This window comes from Muscardinus avellanarius (assembly GCF_963383645.1).
Source record: "Muscardinus avellanarius genome assembly, chromosome: 6".
In the NCBI taxonomy this organism is placed as follows: Eukaryota; Metazoa; Chordata; class Mammalia; order Rodentia; family Gliridae; genus Muscardinus; species Muscardinus avellanarius.
In genome coordinates this window covers 109274240-109297037 of record NC_137791.1, presented here as the reverse complement: position 1 = coordinate 109297037, position 22798 = coordinate 109274240, and the positions used below count along the sequence as shown (strand labels likewise).

The 22798-nt window shown below is 38.9% G+C and overlaps 1 protein-coding gene across 1 annotated transcript in view; it reads left to right on the top strand.

Annotated features, from left to right (window-relative positions):
- The window catches only part of DTHD1 (death domain containing 1), a gene marked incomplete at both ends in the record, with an annotated part of 77241 nt that extends 54850 nt beyond the window's left edge, over positions 1-22391 (top strand). Inside the window, 2 exons of the mRNA XM_080697128.1 lie at positions 16948-17005; positions 22069-22391. Of these exons, the coding sequence (XP_080553254.1) occupies positions 16948-17005; positions 22069-22391 (381 nt within the window). The remainder of the gene's footprint in view (positions 1-16947; positions 17006-22068) is intronic.
- Between the last annotated feature and the right edge of the window lie 407 nt (positions 22392-22798).

Genomic DNA, 22798 nt, shown 5'->3' with positions numbered 1-22798 from the left:
GAGGGGGGAAGGGAAAACAGGGGTGGGGAGGATAGGGCGTCAAGTATAGTTTAAATGTATACCATTTATGTTCAATAAAAAATTTAAAAATAAAATAAAATAAAATAAAAATAGAGAGTCTCAATAAACTATAGGGGCCTCACTAAGTTGCTGGGACTGACCTTGAGCCTGAGGTCCTCCTGTCTCAGCCTCCCAAGTACTAGAAGTATGAAAAATGTTACAACCACAGGCATGTGAGCTCTGCTTACACTTTTTAGTGGCAATGATTTTAGAAAATTACATTAGAGTTTAAGAAAAATATAGAATATTTACCTATTACTAGCTATTAAGAAAACAAATTAGAAAAAGCATAGCTTTAAAATCCTGTAAAAATAAAGCAGTGGTTTTTTATGGTTATTCTTTTTTGAGGGGGGATGGTGAACTTAGGGTAATTTAAAACTTTTCTGTAACTTAATTTCATGCTTTCTACATTGTGATAATTCTAATAACTTCTCTGCTGCTTCATGGCCCACTCTCTAGCAAGTATAGAAGAAAAACACTAGAATCTTGGTAAAGAGAGATATTGTGTTAAATATTTTAACCTGTTAAGATTTTCCAACACCTTCTCATTCTTTCCAGTATCTTAATCGTGATGCTGCCTCTTGACATAGCTCAAGCCTATAGTCTTATTTGTCTACAAGCCATCAGAATGACCTTCAGAGCAAGACCCAGTTGTGACCCACATCACCAAACCAGACACTGAGGAAAGATGAACAACGCTAGTTTAGTTTGAAACTGGATCCTGTATTCCTTTTTTTTTTTTTAATTATTGGTTCATTGTAGTCATACATCTTAATGGGATACAAGATGGTAGAGGCATACATGCACACATCACTCATTTAGCCCTTCCCCAATTCCCAACCCATTCCCTCCCGCTTCCTCCTTCTCATGTTGGGCTTAGTGATGGACTTGATATGTTTGTGATTGTGCATCATGTACGTTAGGGAATCTCCCTCCTTCCCTCTCCCATCCCCCTCAGTTAGGTCACCTTATTTGCTCACCCATGGTTTCTCCTTTCTGTATTCCTTTTTTTGAAAATGTTTTGCTCACCAATTTAACCAGAAGACATTCTTTCTCTTCTTCATCCCACACCTTGTTCCTCTTCCTCTTTTCTCTCTTTTTCCCCTCCCCTTCCTCTTCCCCCTCCTTGCCCTTCTTTCTTTCCTCCTTTTTTCTTCCCTCTCACCCCATTCCTCCTTTATCCTATAACCTTGCCTATCAAAGAGAGTATTTATTATTATGTTGCTTTTAATAATTATTTTACAAAGGAAACTCATATGTTCTTGCCTACTTGAGTACATATTATAGATAAAAACATAATTGAAGTGGAGAGTAATGGTGCATTTTTGCAATCCCAGTATTTGATAGGCTGAAACAGGGGGATGTCAGGTTCAGGGTCAGCCTCGGCAACCTAGCAAGACCTTCAACAACTTGGTGAGACCCTTTTCAAAATAAAAGATAAAAAGTGCTGGGTGTGGCTTAGAGGTTGAATACCCCTGGGTTCAGTCCCCAGTAACAAAACAAATAAATATAAAAATACGATTATATCTTTGCACTTATACTCTTAAAATTCCAACACTTAATAAGGAAAATTAAGTTAATAATGCTTGCCAAATTTCTAGTTTATGAACTCAATTATTTTTGTTTTTCTTCCTATAGCTACATCAGCCAACATATCGATTATAAAATATTAAGCGCCTAAAATGTAGGAAATATTTTGTAGGGTTCAAAAAAGAAATAGTACGCCAGGCGTGGTGGTGCACGAGTGTAATCCCTGTGCTTGGGAGGCGGAGACAGGAGGATCGCGCAGGTTCGTAGTTAGCCGCACTGGCTTAAGAGACCCTGTTTCCAAACAAATAAAAAATACAAAATGGGTCTGGGAGTGTAGCCCGGAGGTAGAAGGGCTTCCAGGAACCCCAGTACCACCAAAAAAAAAAAAAAAATGAAATAGTGCCAGGCTTGGTGGTGCATGCTTGTAATCCCAGCATTTTGGAGGCTGAGACAAGAAGATTGTGGTTTGCCGACAGCCTCAACTACTTAGTGAGGCCCTTTGCAACTCAGTGAGACCCTGTTTCAAAAAATAAAGAATAGGGTGAAAAAGTGGGATTAATATCCAATTTTCTGCATATGGTTAACCAGTTTTGCCAACACCATTTGTTGAACAGGCTATCTTTTCTCCAGTGTATGTTTTTGACCCCTTTGTCAAAAATCAATTGGCTGAAAGTGTGTGGACTTGTTTCTGGGTCTTCTATTCTGCTCCATTGGTCTATATATCTGTTCTTTTGCCAGTACCATGGTGTTTTTATTACAATGGGTTTGTAGTATGGTTTAAAGTCAGGTATTATAATTCCTCCTGCGTGGTTTTTGTTGCTGAGAACTACCTTGGCTATTCTGGGATTTTTGTTATTCCAGATAAATTTAAGGACTGATTTTTCTATGTCTGTGAGGAATGATCTTGGTAGTTTAATGGGCATTGCATTAAATCTGTAGATCACTTTTGGGAGGATGGCCATTTTAATGATAGTTATTCTGCCAATCCATGTAAGACATTGTTGGTGGGATTGCAAATTAGTGCAACCACTTTGGAAAACAGTATGGAGAATCCTCAGAAGAATGGGAACAAATCTACCATTTGATCCAGCAATACCACTTTTGGGTATATACCCAAAAGAAAAGAAACCAAAGTACCAAACTAATGCATATGTATCTATGTTCATAGCTGCACAATTCATCATAGCCAAACTATAGAACCAGTCAAGATGTCCATCAACAGATGAATGGATTACAAAACTGTGGGATATGTACACGATGGAATTTTACTCAGCCATCAAAAAAAAAAAAAAAAACAACTCAATTACATCATTTTCAGGGAAATGGATGGAACTGGAGGACATTATGCTAAGTGAGATTAGTCAGTCACAAAAAATAAGAAATCAGATGCTTTCCCTAATATGTGAGAGTTAGGGAGAAATGGGTCATATGAGGAACTCTTGAAAGAGGAAATCCTATAGAGGAGCAAACAAGACAATCTAAAGGAGAATAAATGAGGGGAGAAAGAGGAAAATCTCTAAAACACACAATGTACTTAAACATATCGAAGTCAATCATTAAGCCTAGCAAGGGAGGGAGGGATGGGGAGGGAATGGGGTGGGAACTGGGTAGGGGTTAAATCAGCGATGAGTACATGTTTGTACACACAAGTTTTTTACCCCAATATGTTGTATGAATATAATGAACCAATAAAAAAATTAAAAAATAAAATAAAATAAATAAAGAATAAAAAATAGGGCTGGGGATGTAGCTGAGAGGTAGAATACCCCTGTGTTTCATCCCCAGTACTGAAAAAAAATTTTTTTAAAAAAATGAAAATGAGAGAGTAATAAAGTTCAAATTCCTAGCTTTTAAGGAAAGCATAGTGCAGTGGAGAAAATAAAACATAAACATGATAAAACTTATTAAATAATGCAAGAGATAATTAATAATCAAATATAATAATACAGCAATATCAAAAGACACAAACTGATGATTATCAAGGGATGGTTGAGATGTTCTAAGTTCTAGGCCCTTTTAGAGAAGGGAATGATTCCTGTGGGCTGAGATAACCCAAGGATGCTTACCACAGGAAGAGCACGTGGAGAATGTTTAGGATCTGGAAAGAAAGAGTAAAAGGGACTGCTAGTTCCACACAAGAAGTGTCCCATGAGCAGAAACTTCAAAGTGGAAAATCACTGTCCTGCTCCACTTACACTGCACCGCTGGACAGATAGCACAGGTGTTTGTACAATGCGTAATGAATATTCCTGTGTGTGGCTTGAGTGGATGATTTGGAAAAGTCATCCTAGAACTAAGCTGGAGAGAAATTATGGAGGGCATTGAGAGACCTGTTTAGGTCAATGAAATTTCTGCAGTTTTAAGTGGGGACTTCTGTTAAAATTCATCAAAACGATGTGACTGATTTTATGACATAGAGACCATGTGTCAGAGAGTCAAACCCCTAGCATCTAAGAAAATAAATCACTCATCTGCTGATATTCTTGGACTAGATGTGGTCATTACTGATGTCATAGGTATCCAGGTACATAGGTATCTAATTTGTAATTTTTTTTTTTTATTGGCGCATTGTTGTCACACATCTTAATGAGGTAGAAGATGGTAACGGCATAAATGCACACATCACGCATTTGGCCCTCCCTCAATTCCCATCCCATTTCCTCCCTTCTCTCACCTCCTCATGTTTGGCTTAGTGAATGACTTTGTTTTTTGATTAAATTTATCTTTTATCCTATAAGTAATGACAAGCCATTGGAGAATTTTCACCCAGGGAGTGACATAATTAAATTCGGCTTTTCTGCTCTAAGCCACCTTGCACTTAACCAACAGCCTCGTTTTTCTCAAAAAGCAATACGATTTTTATCACTATACTGATTAAACTTCTCAATTAGTACTAAAGGTCCATGATCAAAAGTCCAAGCCAATTGTCTTGGCTAATAAGGTCCTTTACAAAATTCCCACACCTTTCCCCACAAACTTTTTGTACTTTGTTACCCCACAAACTTTCTTTCCCCACAAACTTTTTGTACTTTTTTTCCAGTTCCACTTAAGATCTAATTTCTCTTCCCCATTTTGAGTTTGAACACCTACCTCAGCGTCTTCCCACAGATGCTCTGTTACAGGGCAGCCCCATACTGCTCTATTACCATCGCTTGAAAAGAAGCCATTTGGTTTCTTTCCAGGAAGAATTAGGGAATTTTCAGTGTAGTATTTATAAACAAAGAACTATGAGCATGTGTTAACGTATGATCAATTACAGTTTTATCTATTTAATTAGGTAATGAAAATAATTATTCCCTGCCAGACATTTGATAAAGCATTTATATATGTTGATTGATTCATTCACAAGGTGAGTGGTTGAGGAAATAAGGCACAGGGAGGTCTTATTCTTAAGAAGAAACAGCTAGGGATGAGCGAATCTACTGTTTGAACCCAACATAGTCTCTTTCCAACAGCAGCTCTTCTGACCACAATACTCTGCTCTCTCCTTTTGGGACCGATCCTCAGGGCTGGAAGCATAGCTCACTCAATTCTGTAATCTCTTCCCTTAGGATGCATTCAGCAATGTTTGGTTGAACCATACAATGAATAAATGAATACATGCTAGGGAAATTGATAGGGTAATTAAAAGTGGAATCTTCATAGCAGACAAAGCTTTCTGACTTGGAACTTTTCCCTATTTTCTTCCCAGAAAATAATTACATATAGTAGGAGCCTTTCATGTCTTGAGGGGAATGGTTATTATGGGGATTTCTTATGTTGTATCAAAGTTTGGGAGGAAGTTTATATGGGTCTCTGGGTTTTTCCAGTAAGTTTCATGGTTTGATCAGAAAGGCTATTCCAAGCTATGAGCCCAAAACAAATAAAACAAAAAATCAGGAAATTAGAAAGCATTGTTGGTATATTCTAGAAAGAATTATGGTTTAAGTTCGCTAGGCAGTTTGATAGATCTTCTGAACTGACCAAACTTTAGGAAATATAAGCTAGAAGAGAAGCAGAAAGGCAAAGAGGTTGTAGGTAATACAAGTTCTAGCTGTGGGTGAATTTTTCTTTGATTTCTTGAGTTACTTTAAAACCTAATAACAGTTAACATTTTGGAATGAATGAATGTTTGGAGTGCTTTATATAGGTTGTCATTTAGTCTTTGCTACAACTCATGTGGAATATCTACTGCTTTACCTGCATGGTGGATAAAATATGAACTCAATGACACAACTTAGAAACCAGATTTCTCTATTTTAGGTTGGTTTTGGTAACTTTCCTTGGCATCCTAATTCATATATATATATATATATATATATATATATTCATATTCATGTATATATAATATACATTTACAAATATTTATTCCACATATGTTTTCTGAATTATCCAGATTTTTTCTCACCTTATATTTACAACCATAATTGGATGTACCTACCTTCTCTCTGTCCCAGTTCCCTAGAACCTTTGGGTTTTCCTGAGTTGATCAATTTAGTTCCCAGGGCATCCTTTTGTCATTGAGCTCATGAAGGACTGAGAGATGTATTAATTTTTTTCCTCTTGACATAAAAAGTAATCAGATTAAAGATTTAAAATGAGTGATATTCCAATAACCAATCCATTTAAAACACAGAGAAAAAAGCAAAACATAAAGATGGAAGTATAATAATGTGCATGGATTTAAGGCAAAGAAATATTTGAGCTAAACAAAGATATGTATCTACATTGCTTTCATGGCTAGCAGCAGCCTGATTTCATTCACAAGCCTAGTTGCTAGATGTATTTCCAAGTGCAGGTCAGAACTTCTTGCTCTAAGCTTTGTTGTTATTCAGTTGCACAAGATCTGATGTCTCCATGGGTTTATGCTGGCCTCCAGACTTCACTTCCTTTCATTGTGAAGGCCAAACATTTCTGTCGAGGTTGTCAGGAAGTCCTACACTGACTGTACTGTAATGACAACAACAACAGGATGTTGGCTGATCCTGGTGTCTTTTAATATATTTATTTGAAAATGTGTGCGTGTATGTAACTACTTAAGTACACACAAAATATGTAAAATTTCCCCATTATTTTCTGCTATGTTTATGTCATATAACTTTGTATCTCTTTGTTGGAATATTTCAAAAGATCACAGATACATCATTTTATCTGTAAATACTTCAGAACACAATTATAAGAGGTAAACAAAAAAAATGACTCGCAATACCACTGATACACAACCTCTTTTTAAAATTTTGTTCATAAACAGGATTCCCACACAATCAGAATATTACATTATGTTTGTGCACCTCTGCCACCCTTTGTTGAATTCTTGAGGTGAGGCCATGAAATTTCCAGACAGTATTTCAGTCTACCTTCAGGCATACAGCAAAGGTATGGAGTATCCTCTCTGTTCCCCAGTGAGAGAGTTCAGGAAGAGTTCCAACGGCTTGTCTCAGCTTGCACCTCACAGGAGCAAATGGAGAATGCAAAGTCATTCCTCCTTTATGCTTTGAACAAGCTGGATCCCAGCTCGCTTTTAGTTTGCCACCTTTACCACGATGTCATGTAGACTCTCAGATCCTCTGCCTCTTTGGGGGTGTTTGGCAAATCTAGATCTTTCATAAACTCACTTTGGAAGGGTGGCTGACCTATTGTTAAAACCAAGTTTTGGAATAGAGACTTGGGTGGTGGTTTTCTTGTTTACCTGGAGTTTCTCCACTCTTTATTCAGAAGCAGGCTTCCTGGTCTCCTTAATTTTGGATGCTGCTAAGCAGTTTAGGAACAGCCTAGTAAGTTTAGCTCCTTTAGCCGTGTAGTGACATCAGCCCTTACTGTCTTTTTGGAGTAGAAATGACAGCCATAGCTAGGGCAAGGCAGTGCCATCTCTCTCTGTCTTAAGTTAGATGAGTCTATACTCCCTACTTTTTGTTGATAGCTGATCTCTCAGGTTTCCTTAAAATGCCATCTCTATAGCTTTATAAGACAAAAATATATTTCCTGTTTATAATTGCAATGACAAGTATCATTCCCAAACAGTAAAAGGAGATGCTCAGTCACGGTACTTTTCCCAAGTTTTGGAATTGTACATACTTTATTTATTATTTACAATAATATGTATATTAGTTTATTATTATTATTATCATTATTAATTATTATTATTATTTGATGGTACTAGGAGTGGAACCCAGAGGCTTTCTACCTCCGGGCTATACTCCCACCTATTTTCTATTTTATTTGGAACATGGTCTCACTAAGTTGCTGAGAGCCTTAGTAAGTAGCTGAGGCTGGCTTCGAACCTGCGCGATCCTCCTGTCTCAACCTCCCAAGCATGGGGATTACAAGTGTGCATCACCATGCCCGGCTGTATATTAGCTTTAAATTAAAATAGATTCATGTGGTGAGACAGTGTTTCTCTTTCTAATATTTTTTCAGATTTGAGTAGATCTCAGGTGGTATTCGAATGATTTTATAGCTTGTTAAACTTTTGTTAAAAAGAGAATTGCTCTGAGGTTCAGAAATCCTGAATATCAACAAAACTTCCTAAAATTGTTTCCTCCTCCTCCTCCTCCTCCTCCTCCTCCTCCTCCTCCTCCTCCTCCTCCTCCTCTTCTTCTTCTTCTTCTTCTTCTTCTTCTTCTTCTTCTTCTTCTTCTTCTTCTTGTACTAGAGATTGAATCCAGGGGCATTCTATTTTACCTTTGGATTAAACCCTCCAGAGTTATTTTATTTTGAAACAGAATCTCACTGAGTTTCTGAGGGCCTCACTAGGTTGCTGAAGTTGGCCTTGAACCTGTGATCCTCCTGTCTCAGCCTCCCAAGTTCTGAGATTACAGATATACACCACCATGTTTAGAATACTGTTTAGTTTTAATTGTATTTATTTTTAAATTTCCTTGTGTTTATACAAGTGGAGCTGTTTTTATATACATACATATACACAAACATAACTGCCAAGATTATGCTGTACACTTTTCATTTCTACAGTAATTCCTGGCATATAGTAATGAATATAAAAATAGTAGCTCATATTACTAGCTGTAGGTAGTTACTTATAAAATAGAAGCTTTAGATAGACCTGGGTTTCAAAGACTAGCCTTTCCATACGCTAACCAGGCCACCTTGGAGAAGTTAGAACAGTAAAACAGGCCATTGATGTAGCTTTGGGATGCAATAATGTAGTCAAACATATGTGAGCCACTTAACACTGAGATAAGCTCTTACTTGATTGGTGGTTACGTTGAAACCATAACCATAGCATAATTTATGCTAGCATTCATTTTTGCACCATATTATTTCTCTGATCAATATTCTATCTAGCTTGTTCATAATATAAAGCCACTAAGGGTGCTATATGATCCATATATTATAAAACTGGGAATACAGTTTATGATTATGATACAATAAAATCATTCAAGTTAAACAAATGGTGACTATTATTTAGTTAAAGAGGCTTCTATCTAAAATAGATACAGAGTAGGGAAGCAGTGAAAACTAGGACTTACTTGTGATATTGTCAATGCTTCTGGTAAAAATTCACGGTAAAGATACACAAAACCTGGCATGATGGTGCACACCTGTAACCCCAGTATTTGAGAGGCTGAGATAGGAGGATCACTGGTTTGAGGCCAGACTCAGCAACTTGGTTCGATCCTGTTTCAAAAAATAAATAAATAAACATGGTTTGGGTTGTAGCACAGAGGTAGAATGCTGTGAGGTTCAATTTCAGTAGCAGAATAAATAAATAGATAGATAAATAAATAAATAAATAGTCTGTGGGTATATCTCAGAGGTAAAAGTCCCTGGGGGTTCAATCCCCACCACCAAAAACTACATTAAAAATGCCAATTATACATGCTTTCTCTGTCCATTCTTAATCCAATCACTTTCACTTGCAACTCTTCTAAGTACAAAATAAATGCTCTAACAAAAATATCTCTGGTTTATGTGTGTGGGTGGGAGAGGTACATAAAGGAGTTCTTGCCACAAAATAATATAACTGCCTACAAAAATGTCTTCACACACAAGAGCCCTAAGGTAAGTGATAAAAAGGCTTTGGAATAACAACCCCAAGTACTGAAAGGCAGTAGAAACTAAAAGGAGAAACTTCACCTCTTAGTGTTTCTATGTCTGTGCCAAATGCCAAGAGTATTGCTGTGTCTGACTTTGAAATTAGAGACCACCCAAGGAGCAGTTTAAAATGTGATGCTGCTCTAGGATTCAATGATATCATTTTATTTCATTATTATTTCTTAGTACCTTAAACTATATGTGAAATAGGGGAAAATATTTGTAATTCCCTCTTTTGAGCTTTATATTACACTGGTAATTGTGGTGAGCTATGAGGCCGGTCACCCCATCATCTCTGCTGCGTTTCCCACTGTGACCTGTGTTTATGCACACAAGCCAGGAAGGTGCAATGATCACATGATGTCACCAAGCGAATCCGCCTTAAGCCGTTCACAAAGGCGCTTGTTTCCACTGCATTTATTTCACTATGGCTTCCACTCACATGTTCCTACAGTGATGTTAGCTGAGTTAACGCCAGCATCATCCTAAGCTCCCTGAAAGCACATTACAATGAGGATGAATCCCGGCCAAGACTGAAACACTAAGCTTTTTCCAGGCCAAAGCGTTTTCAAAGACTAGTTGGTCAGCAGTGGCTGAGCCCAGGATGTCTGGGAGACCACGGGGCAGAGTCTCTGAAGCTGTTATGCCACTGTGCCTTGCTTGGGTCATGACTTGTTCTATGAATGGCTCTATGGACAGGGTTAGCTGTAGTTACTGATGGGTATAGAAAATCATTTACATATAGGAGTTGAGGTTGGAGAAAGCCTCTCTGCCTGCAAAAATGACACTTCAGTTCTACTAAAGCTTATTAACAACTTTAGGTGACTTTTATCAAGTTCACACTATGTGTCAAGAATGGAACTAAGTTATTTCATAGACAGTATATTGCAACTTCTCTCTGTGTCACCCCTTTCTACAATGGGTACTAAAATAATGAGATAAGACGAATTAGTCCTAGTGTTCTAAAATACTATAACAGGGTAACTATAGCATACGGCTATTTATTATGTATTTTACAATAACTAGGAGAGTCAGAAGGCTCCCAACATAGAGAAATGGTAACTGTACCCTGGTTTAATCACTGTACATTATGAAAATGTATTAAAGAATATTTATACATATGTGTAAGTGCTATATATCAATTAAAATGTAAAAAGTGTTGTATAGAATAGTAAATACACAAACCAGTAACCGTCATTTATTGCCAATGTCAAGTATTATGTACCATGTGTAGCTGTACATGCTATAGTGTTGTATGTATGAGAACACAGCAGGTTTGTTTACACCAGGATCACCACAAACACCAAGCAACATGTTCCATTACCAGGGTAAAAGAAATGTACTATATATTTCATTTCATGTAACGCTCACAGCAAACATAACAAATATATAATACAATGATAATGATCTTAAAATTCAGGGAACTAAGGCAAGAATTGACTCAGGATCCAGCAGTACTGAGAGTATGGGTTAAACTCAGACTTGCTAGAGCTCATGTAGTCAAGCAGTGCGGCATCAGTAAAAGCTCAGTTGCGGCATCAGTAAAAGCTCAGTGGCTTTTCACACCCAGGCTGAAACCTGCTCTCTCACTTCCTGGGGTCTCAGCAAGGAGAGCTAACACTTGAGCCTTGGTATGCTAATCCACCAGAGAGAACAGGAAGGGCACCCTTATCTTCCCCACTGTGTGTGTGTGTGTGTGTGTGTGTGTGTGTGTGTGTGTGTGTGTAAGGAGAGGATACATTCTGAGAGGATCACATGTGCCTGGCGAGTGTTTAGAGAAATAACCAGCCTAGAAGGTTGTTGTATAGAAGCAGAGGTGCCAGCTGAAATAAGAAGTTGAGTCTCAGAAATAACTGGGTACATGAGATATGACTCAACAGAATACTCTTTCTGGGAGGTAGTCAGTGTAAATTAGCCCAAATAAAGCACACACTTTTTGTGTTTAGTATATAGGTTTACTAAATATATAAATACATCTTATAATTACATGTTAAATATATTAGATTAAATAATTTGTGTATATGACACATTATTATACATCATAACACATAATTATGGTATGCATTAATAACACTGCATTAAGGGTATATTATGCATTACTATATACCATAATGCTCAGGTGTCATGTAACATGAAAGGTAGGGAGCCACTTCCTGCAAGTTCTCTCATTTTACCACACAGCTCATATGCCAGGAGGGCTTGGGGGGCCACCGACAGAGAACTGCTTGACTAGGGGTGAAGTAGGAGACACCAAGTGCTCCTCATGTAGCAAGCAAGAGCGTCATCGCCCTGGCAGACCCCAGAGCGGATGCAGGGAGGCAGCAGTAGGAACCTGTGGTAACCACAGACCTCAAGCAATTGGCCCATGTGGTTTCTCAGGAGCAGAAGCACAGGATGAGTAGAGACCTCCATGCTACTCTACATGGTGACAGGTGCAGGGATAAAGCTGCTGTGCCCACAGAGGGGTGTGGAAAGTGGGTGGAAACCAGGAGCCTAAAGCCCACGGGACTGCCAGAAATACTTGGGGAGCTTGGGGAGGTCATTATTGGAGGCTGGGTTGTTGGCCTGTGAAGGTGAGCACCAGAGCGAGGGCACCTGGGTAATATTTGGGGTAATTTATGAAAATATTTCATGGAAATGTATGTTGTAATTACTATATCCCTATAGTATCAGTAATATAAGAAGTTATCAGAATTTTGCTCTTGTCCTGACATGATACTGGAAATCTTCATCGCATTTTGGGTAAAGGTATTCTTTTTATTCCCCATGCATTCTTGGGGATACATTTTGGGACCACCAGTTGATCATACTTGTAGATCCCACTGGATAATGTTTTGGTTTGTGGAGGCAGCATACATGACTGGCAGAACCAGACTGGTCTTCTTGTTACAAATGTGGCTTTATCTAACACTGAATGAATCTATATGTGAACTGCCTGTTTTGCCTTCTATTTAAGATTCACTGTTAGAAACATGAAAAATTCAGAAACACTATCACTCGATAAGTAGAAGATAAAATATCTTACTGAAAGAGTGGTAAACAGATGTGAAGCAGAAGTCTATCAAAGAGTGGATGTGATTTGGGAATGTGGGAGAATTCTTCTTGAAGCTATTGCTAAGCTTTCCTGGTGCCCAGATAAAACTGCAAACTTTCAAAGAATGTTGATATCAGTCCTTGTGATTATCCATGGTAGGGCCTGTGGCTATTCAGTATTGATTATGTGATGTGGTTACCACATGGCAAATATAAGTACTAATGTTAGGAAGATACAGAGAAGGACACAATAAATCACTGAAAACTTCCCTGGGGCAGAAAAAAGCAAATATGAATGGAATCAGCAATGGCACAATATTATATTGTTAGCTTCTGTGATAATATAAACTTTCAAAATAAGAAACTAAGATGCCACGCAAAGAAGCACATATCTATAATCCTAGTATTTGGAAGGAGCGTCACAGGTTTGAGGTCAGCCTCAGCAACTTAGTGAGACCTCCAGCATCTTAGTGAGACCCTGTTTTGAAGAAAAAAAAAAAACAGAACTAGGGGCTTAGCTCAAAGGTGGACAGGAAGGAAGGAGAGAGGGACTAGTAAACTAGGGACTAGTGTAGATGAAAAAAGTGGTGAGATTTGACTAGTGCCTTGAAAATATAGCAGGACTCGAAGTGACATATCATTTAAGTCAAAAGAAGATGCTGTCACATAACAATCATTTTGACTGCTCGATGTATACAGTGGCATCTCAGTCATAGCAAAGAACACTGTGACACAGAAATAAGATACCTCTTGTCCCTCAAAGAGAAGAGTCAACAAGAAAAGCCAAGATTGACTGTGGCTGGATCCTGGAATGGTGAGGTGGTCTAACAAGGGGAATCCTTGGAGATGCTCTGGCAAATAATCCCGGACAGTGGAAGGGATGTGCACAAATTAGTGTATTGGGTTGCTTGAAAAAGATCACACTGTCACCCATGCAAGTCTAACTAAAACACTTTACTTAGTTTTAAGAATTCAGTAAGAGAATTATTTGTAGGAAGCCTGGAAAGAATAGACAGTAACTGAAGGGATGGTAACAACAGCAGCTGTAAAACTCAAGACACACCCTCTGCAAGGGTATGTGGTTGTCTTTGGTTTCAGTTTTTTAACCACTTCCAAGTAGATGAGGCACACGTTGTGCTGAGCAGCATAGATATGACACATTCATAGATTGCTGAATTGTTTATACTTTGATACTGATGCCCTGGAGAGCCTTCTAATGAGGGGAAAACTACCCTTCTACTAGGGAGATGTGCACTGAGGAAAGAGTTTATGGAGCACCTCAGAGCCATGTTTCAATTTCTCTAGCAGTCTTCTTGTGCTAGGACAGGTTGAAAGTGGCACTGAATAAATTGTATTCAACAAGGTAAAATACATAGCATTAACATTAAAACAAGTTACTTGAGAAAAGAAAAACTGCCTTTAGCAAATAGTATTGGTAACAGAATGATACCCTTGTAATTAGAAGGGGATGAAGGCAACATTTGAATGATGCTACACACATAGATGAAATTATCAAAACCCATCTCAGTGACATGTACAGGGCAGAGGGAGGAGTCAGGTGGGATCATAGGGAAACACACCAAATATTGTCTGCCTGCATATTCCTATCACGCCGTACTTCATTATAATGTACAATTGCAACGCACCAATAAAAGTGTTTAAGAAGGAGGAAGGGGAGAGAATAAGTAGAAACCATTAGAGCAGGTCCTGCTAAGGAAGGCACCCAGGGGGCCACAGGAGGACACTAAGCACTGGTAGGAAAGGAGACTGCAGGAGAATAAGACAGGCTTCCTGTTTGGCTTGGGTCTGGGTCTGGGCAGCAGGGAGTTTCAAAGGCAATGTGCAAGGCAAAATTAGTGCATAGTCCTAAATTATGCATGACTAAACTCATGCAAAGAATGGAAAGGAAGAAAATAGGAGGGAAGAAAAGGAGGGACCGTGGCTGAAAATCTCTGATGCAGAGTCCACGTAGGAGACTAAATCAGTACCTGGAAATTTACAAGAGCCTGTGCTGTCACCATGAATTGTCTTTATGGTTAGTGTCAGATGAATACTTGGCCTGGATTTTCATGTGTGTAAAGGATCCACATATTTTAAACATTAAAACCACCCTATGTGCATCAAGATGCTCAGACATCTGAGAACAAAGAATGAGGGGAATAAAAGAAACCTACTGACAGTAAAGTAAAAACCTGAGGGTACCTCTTGCCCCAGGCTTAGTCCAGGCAATGTGCCTTTGATGAAAATGATCAATCTGCTGCACTATTTATATTGGTGTTTGTTTTTCAATTTTTGAGGGGTTCTAGGACATCATTGATGCCTCAAAAATACATTTATTTTGAAATGCTACAGTATAATATACTTGAACTCCTACTGTGTGTCTTAGTTATATCTTATTAAAATTACTTAATAGAAGTTTATATGCTTTCATGTTTATGTAATATGATATTCATATTCAAATAACTTGTGTTCAATAGGAAGCATGGTACTAGGAAATAACAGACAGTGCTAACATCATTCTTGTATCATTGCTGTGAAGTAGGCTTTTAAAAAATACTTGGGGGCTGGCAGTATAGATCAGTAATAGAATAGATGTTTAGCATGCACAGGCCCTGGATTCAGTTCCTAGCACATGTGCGTGCATGCGTGCGTGTGCGTACACACACACACACACACACACACACACACACACACACACACTATAGGTTCACAGGAGGTTGAAAAAGATAGAGAAGCATATTTTTTACACAGTGTTCCCCAGTATGTACATCTTGTATAAGGAGATATAAAACAATATCAAAGCCAGGAAGTTGACATATGACATAAGGTTTGCATGTAGTTCTTTACCATTTTATCACAGGTATAGATTTGTGTTTCTATTATCACATTCAAGACACAGGACGGGTCCATCACCATCAAGAACTCTTTTGAGCTCATTTATAGTCCTCTTTATACTAACTCCGCCAAAACCCCCAAGCATTAACAATGACTAATAATCTGTTCTATATCTTTAACACCCTGTCATTTCAATAATGTGATATAAGTAAGATCTGAATATGAAATCTTTTGAGACTAGAATTTTGTACTCATCATAATTCCCTGTGACCCTTGGAAGTTGTAGTTTTAAGTTGTTGTATATGGGAATATTACAAATAGACATGCTATGGACACTTGGATAAAAGTTTTTGTATTTTTTGGAGGGAGGGCACTGGGGATTGAACCAAGGAGCATTCTACCTCTGAGTTACATCCCCAGTCCTACTTTTTTTTAAATTGAAACAGGATCTCACTAAGTTTCTGAGAGCCTCACTAAGTCACTGAGGCTAGCCTCGAAACTGTGATCCTCCTGTTTAAGACTTCCAAGTACTGGGATTACAGATGTGTGCCACCATGCCAGGTTTGTGATGTGGTTGTTAGTAAACACATTTTAAGTTGGATGGGATGGCACAGACCTGTAGTCCCAATACTGGAAAAGACTGTGACAAGGAATATTTTCTGGTTGAAGGCCAGCCTCAGCAGCTTAGGAATGCCCTGTTTCAAAATAAAAGCAATTAAAAAGGGCCTGAAGCATAGCTTGGAGGTAGAATCCCCCTGGGTTAAACAACCAGATTAAAAAAAATCAAAAAGATTAAGGAGGTAACATTGCTTGCTATTCAACCACTAGATAGGTATTCAGCCCCAGATGTGTTTAACTTGTCTCTTGTGCTATTTCCAGTGCCCCACATTAACCAGGAACAAACTGTTGTGCAGAGAGTACAGAAAAGTTATGATCATATGTGATTATTTCTGGATAAAATGCTGGTTTTAGAATAACATCTGCTCAATGTCTTGATTGTTTTTAGCATACTGTGTATACACCATTTGCCCATTCACTCACACAAACAATTTTGGGTACCTATAAGGTGTGAAGCCCTATGCTATATATACTATTAGGTAAAGAAGCTCAGACAACCCTACAAGGAATTTGGTATAGGGATAGCTTGCTCTGCGTTGGCTTTAACAGTTTTAAACTTCAGTTGGAAAGTGTTCAGAGTTCATGTGAGTGCTATAGAAAAACCTAAATGCATATTCTTACATTTAAATTTGCTGAGAGATTCAGGTTACTATACTTTGCCTTATCTTAGGAAAGGAATTGCTGAGCATGCATTCATAAATACAAGATGTAATTTTGCTAGGTGTGCAATTCAGTGTTTCTTTCAAGTACAGGTGAGGTTCAGGTGGATTTTTATTTTTAGCTTATTCACCACCAACGAATGATTTTTTCTGTTTATCCTGTGTTCCTTTCTCTCTACAGCATGAAAAATTAATCAGTCGTCCACGGAGCACCAAAAGAATTACTACAGATCCTCTAGGTAAGGAATACTTGCTCCATCTGCATTAGAGCACTTTTTCTCCTCTTATATTTTACATTTGTGGGAGTTCTTTATAGAAAAGAATGGAGAAAGCTGCTTTTCATTTAATCATTAAGTTCAACAGTCTAATAAATGGATTTTCCTTATAAATTCATGCATGCATAAATCAAATTAGCCTTTCATGTATGCATGTAACCTTTTGTTTAATTTTATAAAAATATGAATCTTATTAGGTATTATTTTTACTTAAATAATAATTTCTTAATTTGACAAGTAGAAAACTGAAATTTTGACTATTGTGTTGCAAATCTTTAGATGTGGTCAATTAAACAATATTTGAAGTCCATATATATGAAATAGAATTATCAATTGGTATGAGTCCTCAAAGAAAAATTTAATATTTGGCTGTGGTTATGTGTAATTAGTAAGGCTATATATCAGTGAATAACAATGATGCAGATTTCAGGGTAGAATTTTACACTTTTATGTTAGCTTTTACAACAATTTTATTTTGTGATGTTAATATTAGTGTTCAAAGACATCAGTGAGTCAGTTTTGATTACTGTATTAGGCTCACTATGAAGGCAAAGAATCTCAATCAGAGATTACCTCTAGAGATTTGTACAGAAGATGTATAGGCTTTACTGAATTGCATTCAAAATAGGATAGGAATAAACTTTAGTATTATATGCCTCTATGAGACAATAACTGTGTTTTGAAAGAGAAATATGGAGATATAAAAAATAATAAGAGCAGCAATAGATGTAAGCTTAGCAAAGCAAGTCAATTATGTTAATTTGTGAAGAATGTTCAAATAAAAGCACAATTATTGCCTCTGTCAATAATCACCAGATAGCACATGAATATAATGATTGTAAAAGGAAAAAATATATACCAAGAAGTCCTTGATTGTTAACACTGTCATCAAAACTACTGTAGGAAGGGTGATGATAGATAAGTATAGACATTTTGAGTGGTGTAAAAAAAGTTTAAAAAGTTTAAACTACAAGAGAATCTGTCAAGAGATCTGTTGACAGGGGACTAACAAGATCTGATTAGACTCAAAACATCTATCATTTGTGCAGTTGTGCAGAAGACCAAAATGAGTCAAAACTGACAAAAAGGATATGAATTACAACCCTGGTTGCTCCAATGCTCCATTCAGTAGAGAGGCAGAGCATTATAGTCATCAGCATTGTATTGGTTTTAGCACTGTGACAAAACAACTAAGATTATCAACTTAAAAGGAGAAAATGCTGATCCTTTCAGCAGCTGTAGTCCATGGTCATTTGGACCTGTTGCTTTGGGTGTTTGACTTCGTAGTACATCGTGGCACATGGTATAGGAGGCATGTTCACTTGATGGTCTCTGAGAATCAAAGAAAGAAATGGGAAGAGGCCTGGGTCCTAATATACCCTTCTAGGGCATGGCCCCAGTGACCAGACTTCCTTCCCCTTTTCTAAAAGCTCCACTATGCCCAACAGCACTGTAGACTGGTGAACAAGTATTCAAAACATGGGCAATAGGGGGGGCATTCAGGATTCAAACTATAGCAGGCATGATGAAGAGCAAGTTTGTGAAGCTAGAGAGTAGAAGAAATATTTGAGATGCTTAGAGTTGAGACCATTAGGAATTTGGTTCAGGGGATAAGAAATAGGGTTTGAGAAAACTGAATAATATCATGTTTTAGCTTATGCAACATAACAAACCCATTAACTGAAACAGTGAATAAAGTAAAGGCAGGGGAGATGGAGAGAAGGACAGGCCAAAACTGATGATTTTAGAAATATGGCTCTTGTGCTGACTATGGTGTGCCATGGGAGAGACACTGAGGAAATGACTATTACCAAAGGTAAACCAGGACTTTAGAGAACAAGGCCAAAGTTGAAGATACAGTAGATCTGGATACTTCACAGAGAGAGGATGGTCAAATAAGAGTTGATAAATTCATTGTGTGGGAAGGGTAGAAAGAAAAGAGGCCTAAGGTAGGAAGCAGTCATTCAACAGCATCAGGAGAAAGAGAGTCAGCAAGGGCTAGAGAGAAAAGAAGAGAATCAGGGAAGGCCATGGGGTCCAAGGAAAGAAGCAAGAGGCTTTGGGGAAGTCAGAGAAGATGCAGGCTGAGAATCAATTACAGAAGTAGGAGGTAAGATTGCTAAAGAATTTGTATTTTATTTTTGTGGTATTGGGGATTGGATCAAGGGGCATTGTACCTCTGAGTTACACCTCCAGCTCTTTTAATTTTTTATTTCAAAACAGAGTCTTCCCCAAGTTACCACATACTGGCCTCAAACCTGAGGTCCTCCAGTTTCAGTCTCCCAAATACTGGGATTATAGTGTGTGCCACCTTCCTGGTTTAAGTAGAATTTTAAAATAAGTATACAGGATCCCTAGAGCAGGGAGGTAAATAATGAGTTGATAGTGAGGAATTTGAGGCCTTATGCTCACATTATGTTGGGAATCCAGCCCAACAGCGGCGGGGCTTTGAGAGATGATGAGTACTGACGACTGGAACACACACAACCACGAGCCGGGAGTCAAGTCAAGCAAGATCTCATTTATTTCTCTCCAAGCAATCATATATATAGCACCAAACCACGAGGGGAATTCCCATGGGAAATAGCCTAGCCTATTGGGGATAAAGATCACTGGCACGTAGTTTACAGCCAATCCCAGGCCAGTACATGAGCCATTCATGTGTGCAGAAAGCTCCTTTAAAGGTAGAAAGGGAAAAACCGCTCAGTCTCCCCACCCATAATGAACGGGAAACCACGCCTTCGTAGCTTCCTCCAGGCGCCATCTTAGCCCATTTTTTGCTGAATCACTTTACTTAAAGTTTTGCCTTAGGCTGCAGGCCGCTCAGGCCGAGGGAGGCTGTATCTCCTTAGGTGCTGTATGGACACACCCCATCAACATTAGGCATTAAAGGATTTTAATATGATATAACAAAGGGAAGAGAGACAGCACTTAGTAGCAGAAGACAGGAACTAGGGCCTGAACATGTTTATAGGAAGCATGGAAGGAACCCCTGGTGAGGAGGAGATTGAAGCAAAAATACAGGATGATAAAACACAGTGGGGGTTGGACTCCAACAGAGACAGAGGAGAGAGATTTTGTAAGAAAGTGCTTTTGAAATGAAAATAGGTGTATGAGAACTCAGGAGCACTGGCTCTGGGTAAAGCAGGAGAAACAGACAATGGCTGAGTATTACCAGAGAGTGAGATTGAGATCGACAGATGGGAGAAAAATTATGGCTATGGAAACTTTTAAATTGAGATTAAGGACTTTTAAAATGGATCTGTAAATACTAAAAGCACAAATGGAATGAAATAGCATAGTATGTGTCGGGCACCTTCAACATATTTCCATAACTTTGGGCAGCCCAAGTAATTCAATACAGTGACGATGGATGGGCTTACGGTTGACAAACTGAGAAGAGTGAAAGCTCAAGTGGGGAACACGTTTTAAGATGCGAGACCATCCTTGATGTATTAACTGATCATTAGGGGCAGTCATCCTAAAGAGGCTTGTGAGAGACCCTGTGGGGTGCCTGAATGACTGGCAGGCATTAAAGCAATTGCTGTATCAGTGGTGGGGCAAAGAGCATACTATGCAGGAGGGAAGGAGTCAGAAGTCATCAGTAATGCTGAGAGGCTGAGGCCTTGAAGGTGGAACAATTCGACTTGATGATAAAACTTGAGGATTGTCTCTGAAAGTTTAGAGTCCTGAGACAAGCCATTGGAGTTGACGGGATTAAAGAACCCCACACGGTTAAAAGTGTGAGTGATTATCAACAAGTTTCTGATAAAGCTGCCCGCTGACGGCCAGAGATAGATAATGTGGATGGGAGAGGGAGGGCTGCCTGGATGGCATAGATATTCAAATGATACATTGCATGTTGGTGGTAGGACATTCACCATCAAGTATGTGTTAGCTTTTGAAGTGATCTTGTAGTGCAAAATTTGAGTATACTTTATAAGGGTAGGTAGGTGCAGTAAGAAATTGAGTAATAGGCAGCAGAGAATTCTTTGCTCACATAAGATCAGGGAAACTGGTGCAGGGTGAGCTAGAGAGCAGGAGAAAGTGGCGGAGATGCAGGCTGGGGCTGGAGCATGTCAAGGGGTGATAGACGGCATGGTCTTGCTTTGACTGATGGATCTGCATTTCAGGATGAAAGTCACAGCAACAGCAAAACAGAATCATGAAAGTAGGAGGCACATAAGAGACTCAAGCTAAGGGGAAGGGCGTGCTGAGCATACAGGAGATACTCAGAGAAGGTATTTGTAAGTCTTGGAAGTCTAAATGGTCCAGATGTTCAGATGGAAATGCTGACTGTTCTTTGGGTAGCAAGTCTCAGTCGGTATGCTTGTGTATGTGCGAAGAATGTGTGTGCACTTGGGTAAATGTGTGAGGATCGGCTAGCTTCTGGTATAATCGATGCATCATATCAGTACTAATAAAGAGAAATATGTTTTTGAACCTATCAAATATCCTTTGACCCAGTGCTGCTCAAAGGATACTTGGGGAAAACAGCATCAGCATCCTCTGTGTGATTTCAAAAAGACAAAGTTTTATCTGGGCATGGTGTCACATGCCTACAATGTGAGTATTTGGGAGGCTGAGACAGGGGGATCACAGATTGGAAGCCTACCTCAGCAACTTAGTAAGATATTCAGCAACTTAATGAGATGTTGTTTAAAAAAAAAAAAAAGGAAAGATAAAAAGAAATAAAGCCCAAGTTTTCCTCCCTATCTCAGTCCTACTCAATTAGACTATGTGGGCTGGGGACTAAAAACCGTTTTAACAAGCCCTCCATGTTCTCAGGTACATGCACATTTGAGGAGTGTTTGTAATCTGCAGTAGCTGGCACCCTCAAGAGATGAGCTGAGCAATGGCAAGGACTCAAAGGCTCTCCACTGCCCACCTGGGTGGTCCCACATCTCTGTACTCCTCAGAAGCCAAACTAGAAAGCGGGTAGATTTCTTGTAAGCAGGTGTGGAGGGTTTGTTTAGCACACTCTGTGTGCAAGAGTCCTAAGACTGGGTGTTCCTTGTGCCCCACAGAGGCCCTTTGGGATAACTTGCTGCGCTGGCTTGCAGAGGAGCTGTCTGAAGAGAGCGCTGAGGTCCTTACCGCTTCTCTCCCTCTGCGCCGCAGCACCATCCAGCTCATCAAACTCAAGCACCCTGATGATCTCACAGAACAGATCCAGGAACTTCTTTGCTTCTGGAAAAAGTCGCTCCCGACTTCCACCGACAAAGTCCGCCTCCTGGCCCGCCATCTCCGCAAGATGGGCAGGAGCGATCTTGCAGAAGAGCTCAAATTTAAGTGGGAAAATAAAGTGTTCACTGAACCTCAGCAGTGGTTTGATATAGGGGCTGAGTAAAAAGCCCTGCGGGTCTTCCTTTTGCCCTAAAAAAAGGGCTCATGGGTTTTAAAGATTCTGTCAATGTTTTCTGAGCAGTTTCTAAGATATTATTGATAGACATGCTACTGAGAAATCGATTGAAACAAAAGAAAGATGGTAATGGACAATAAAGGGTATTCCTAAGCAACCCAACTTAGTTGTTGAATGAGGTGTTTTCTGCACCCCTGACTGCGTGTTGTTCAGCCACTTTTAATAGCTTTTGCAATAGAGCTTGGTTCTCCATTTACATCTTAATAGCTAAGGCTGCTTGCAAAGTGGGAAGGAAAGACAAGACTTGACTTACAGAATCAGAATCACTGCTTTTTTTGTTTCTTAATGTCATCTACCTAAAATTGAACTAGTTATCCATGACTCCAAGCAGCCAA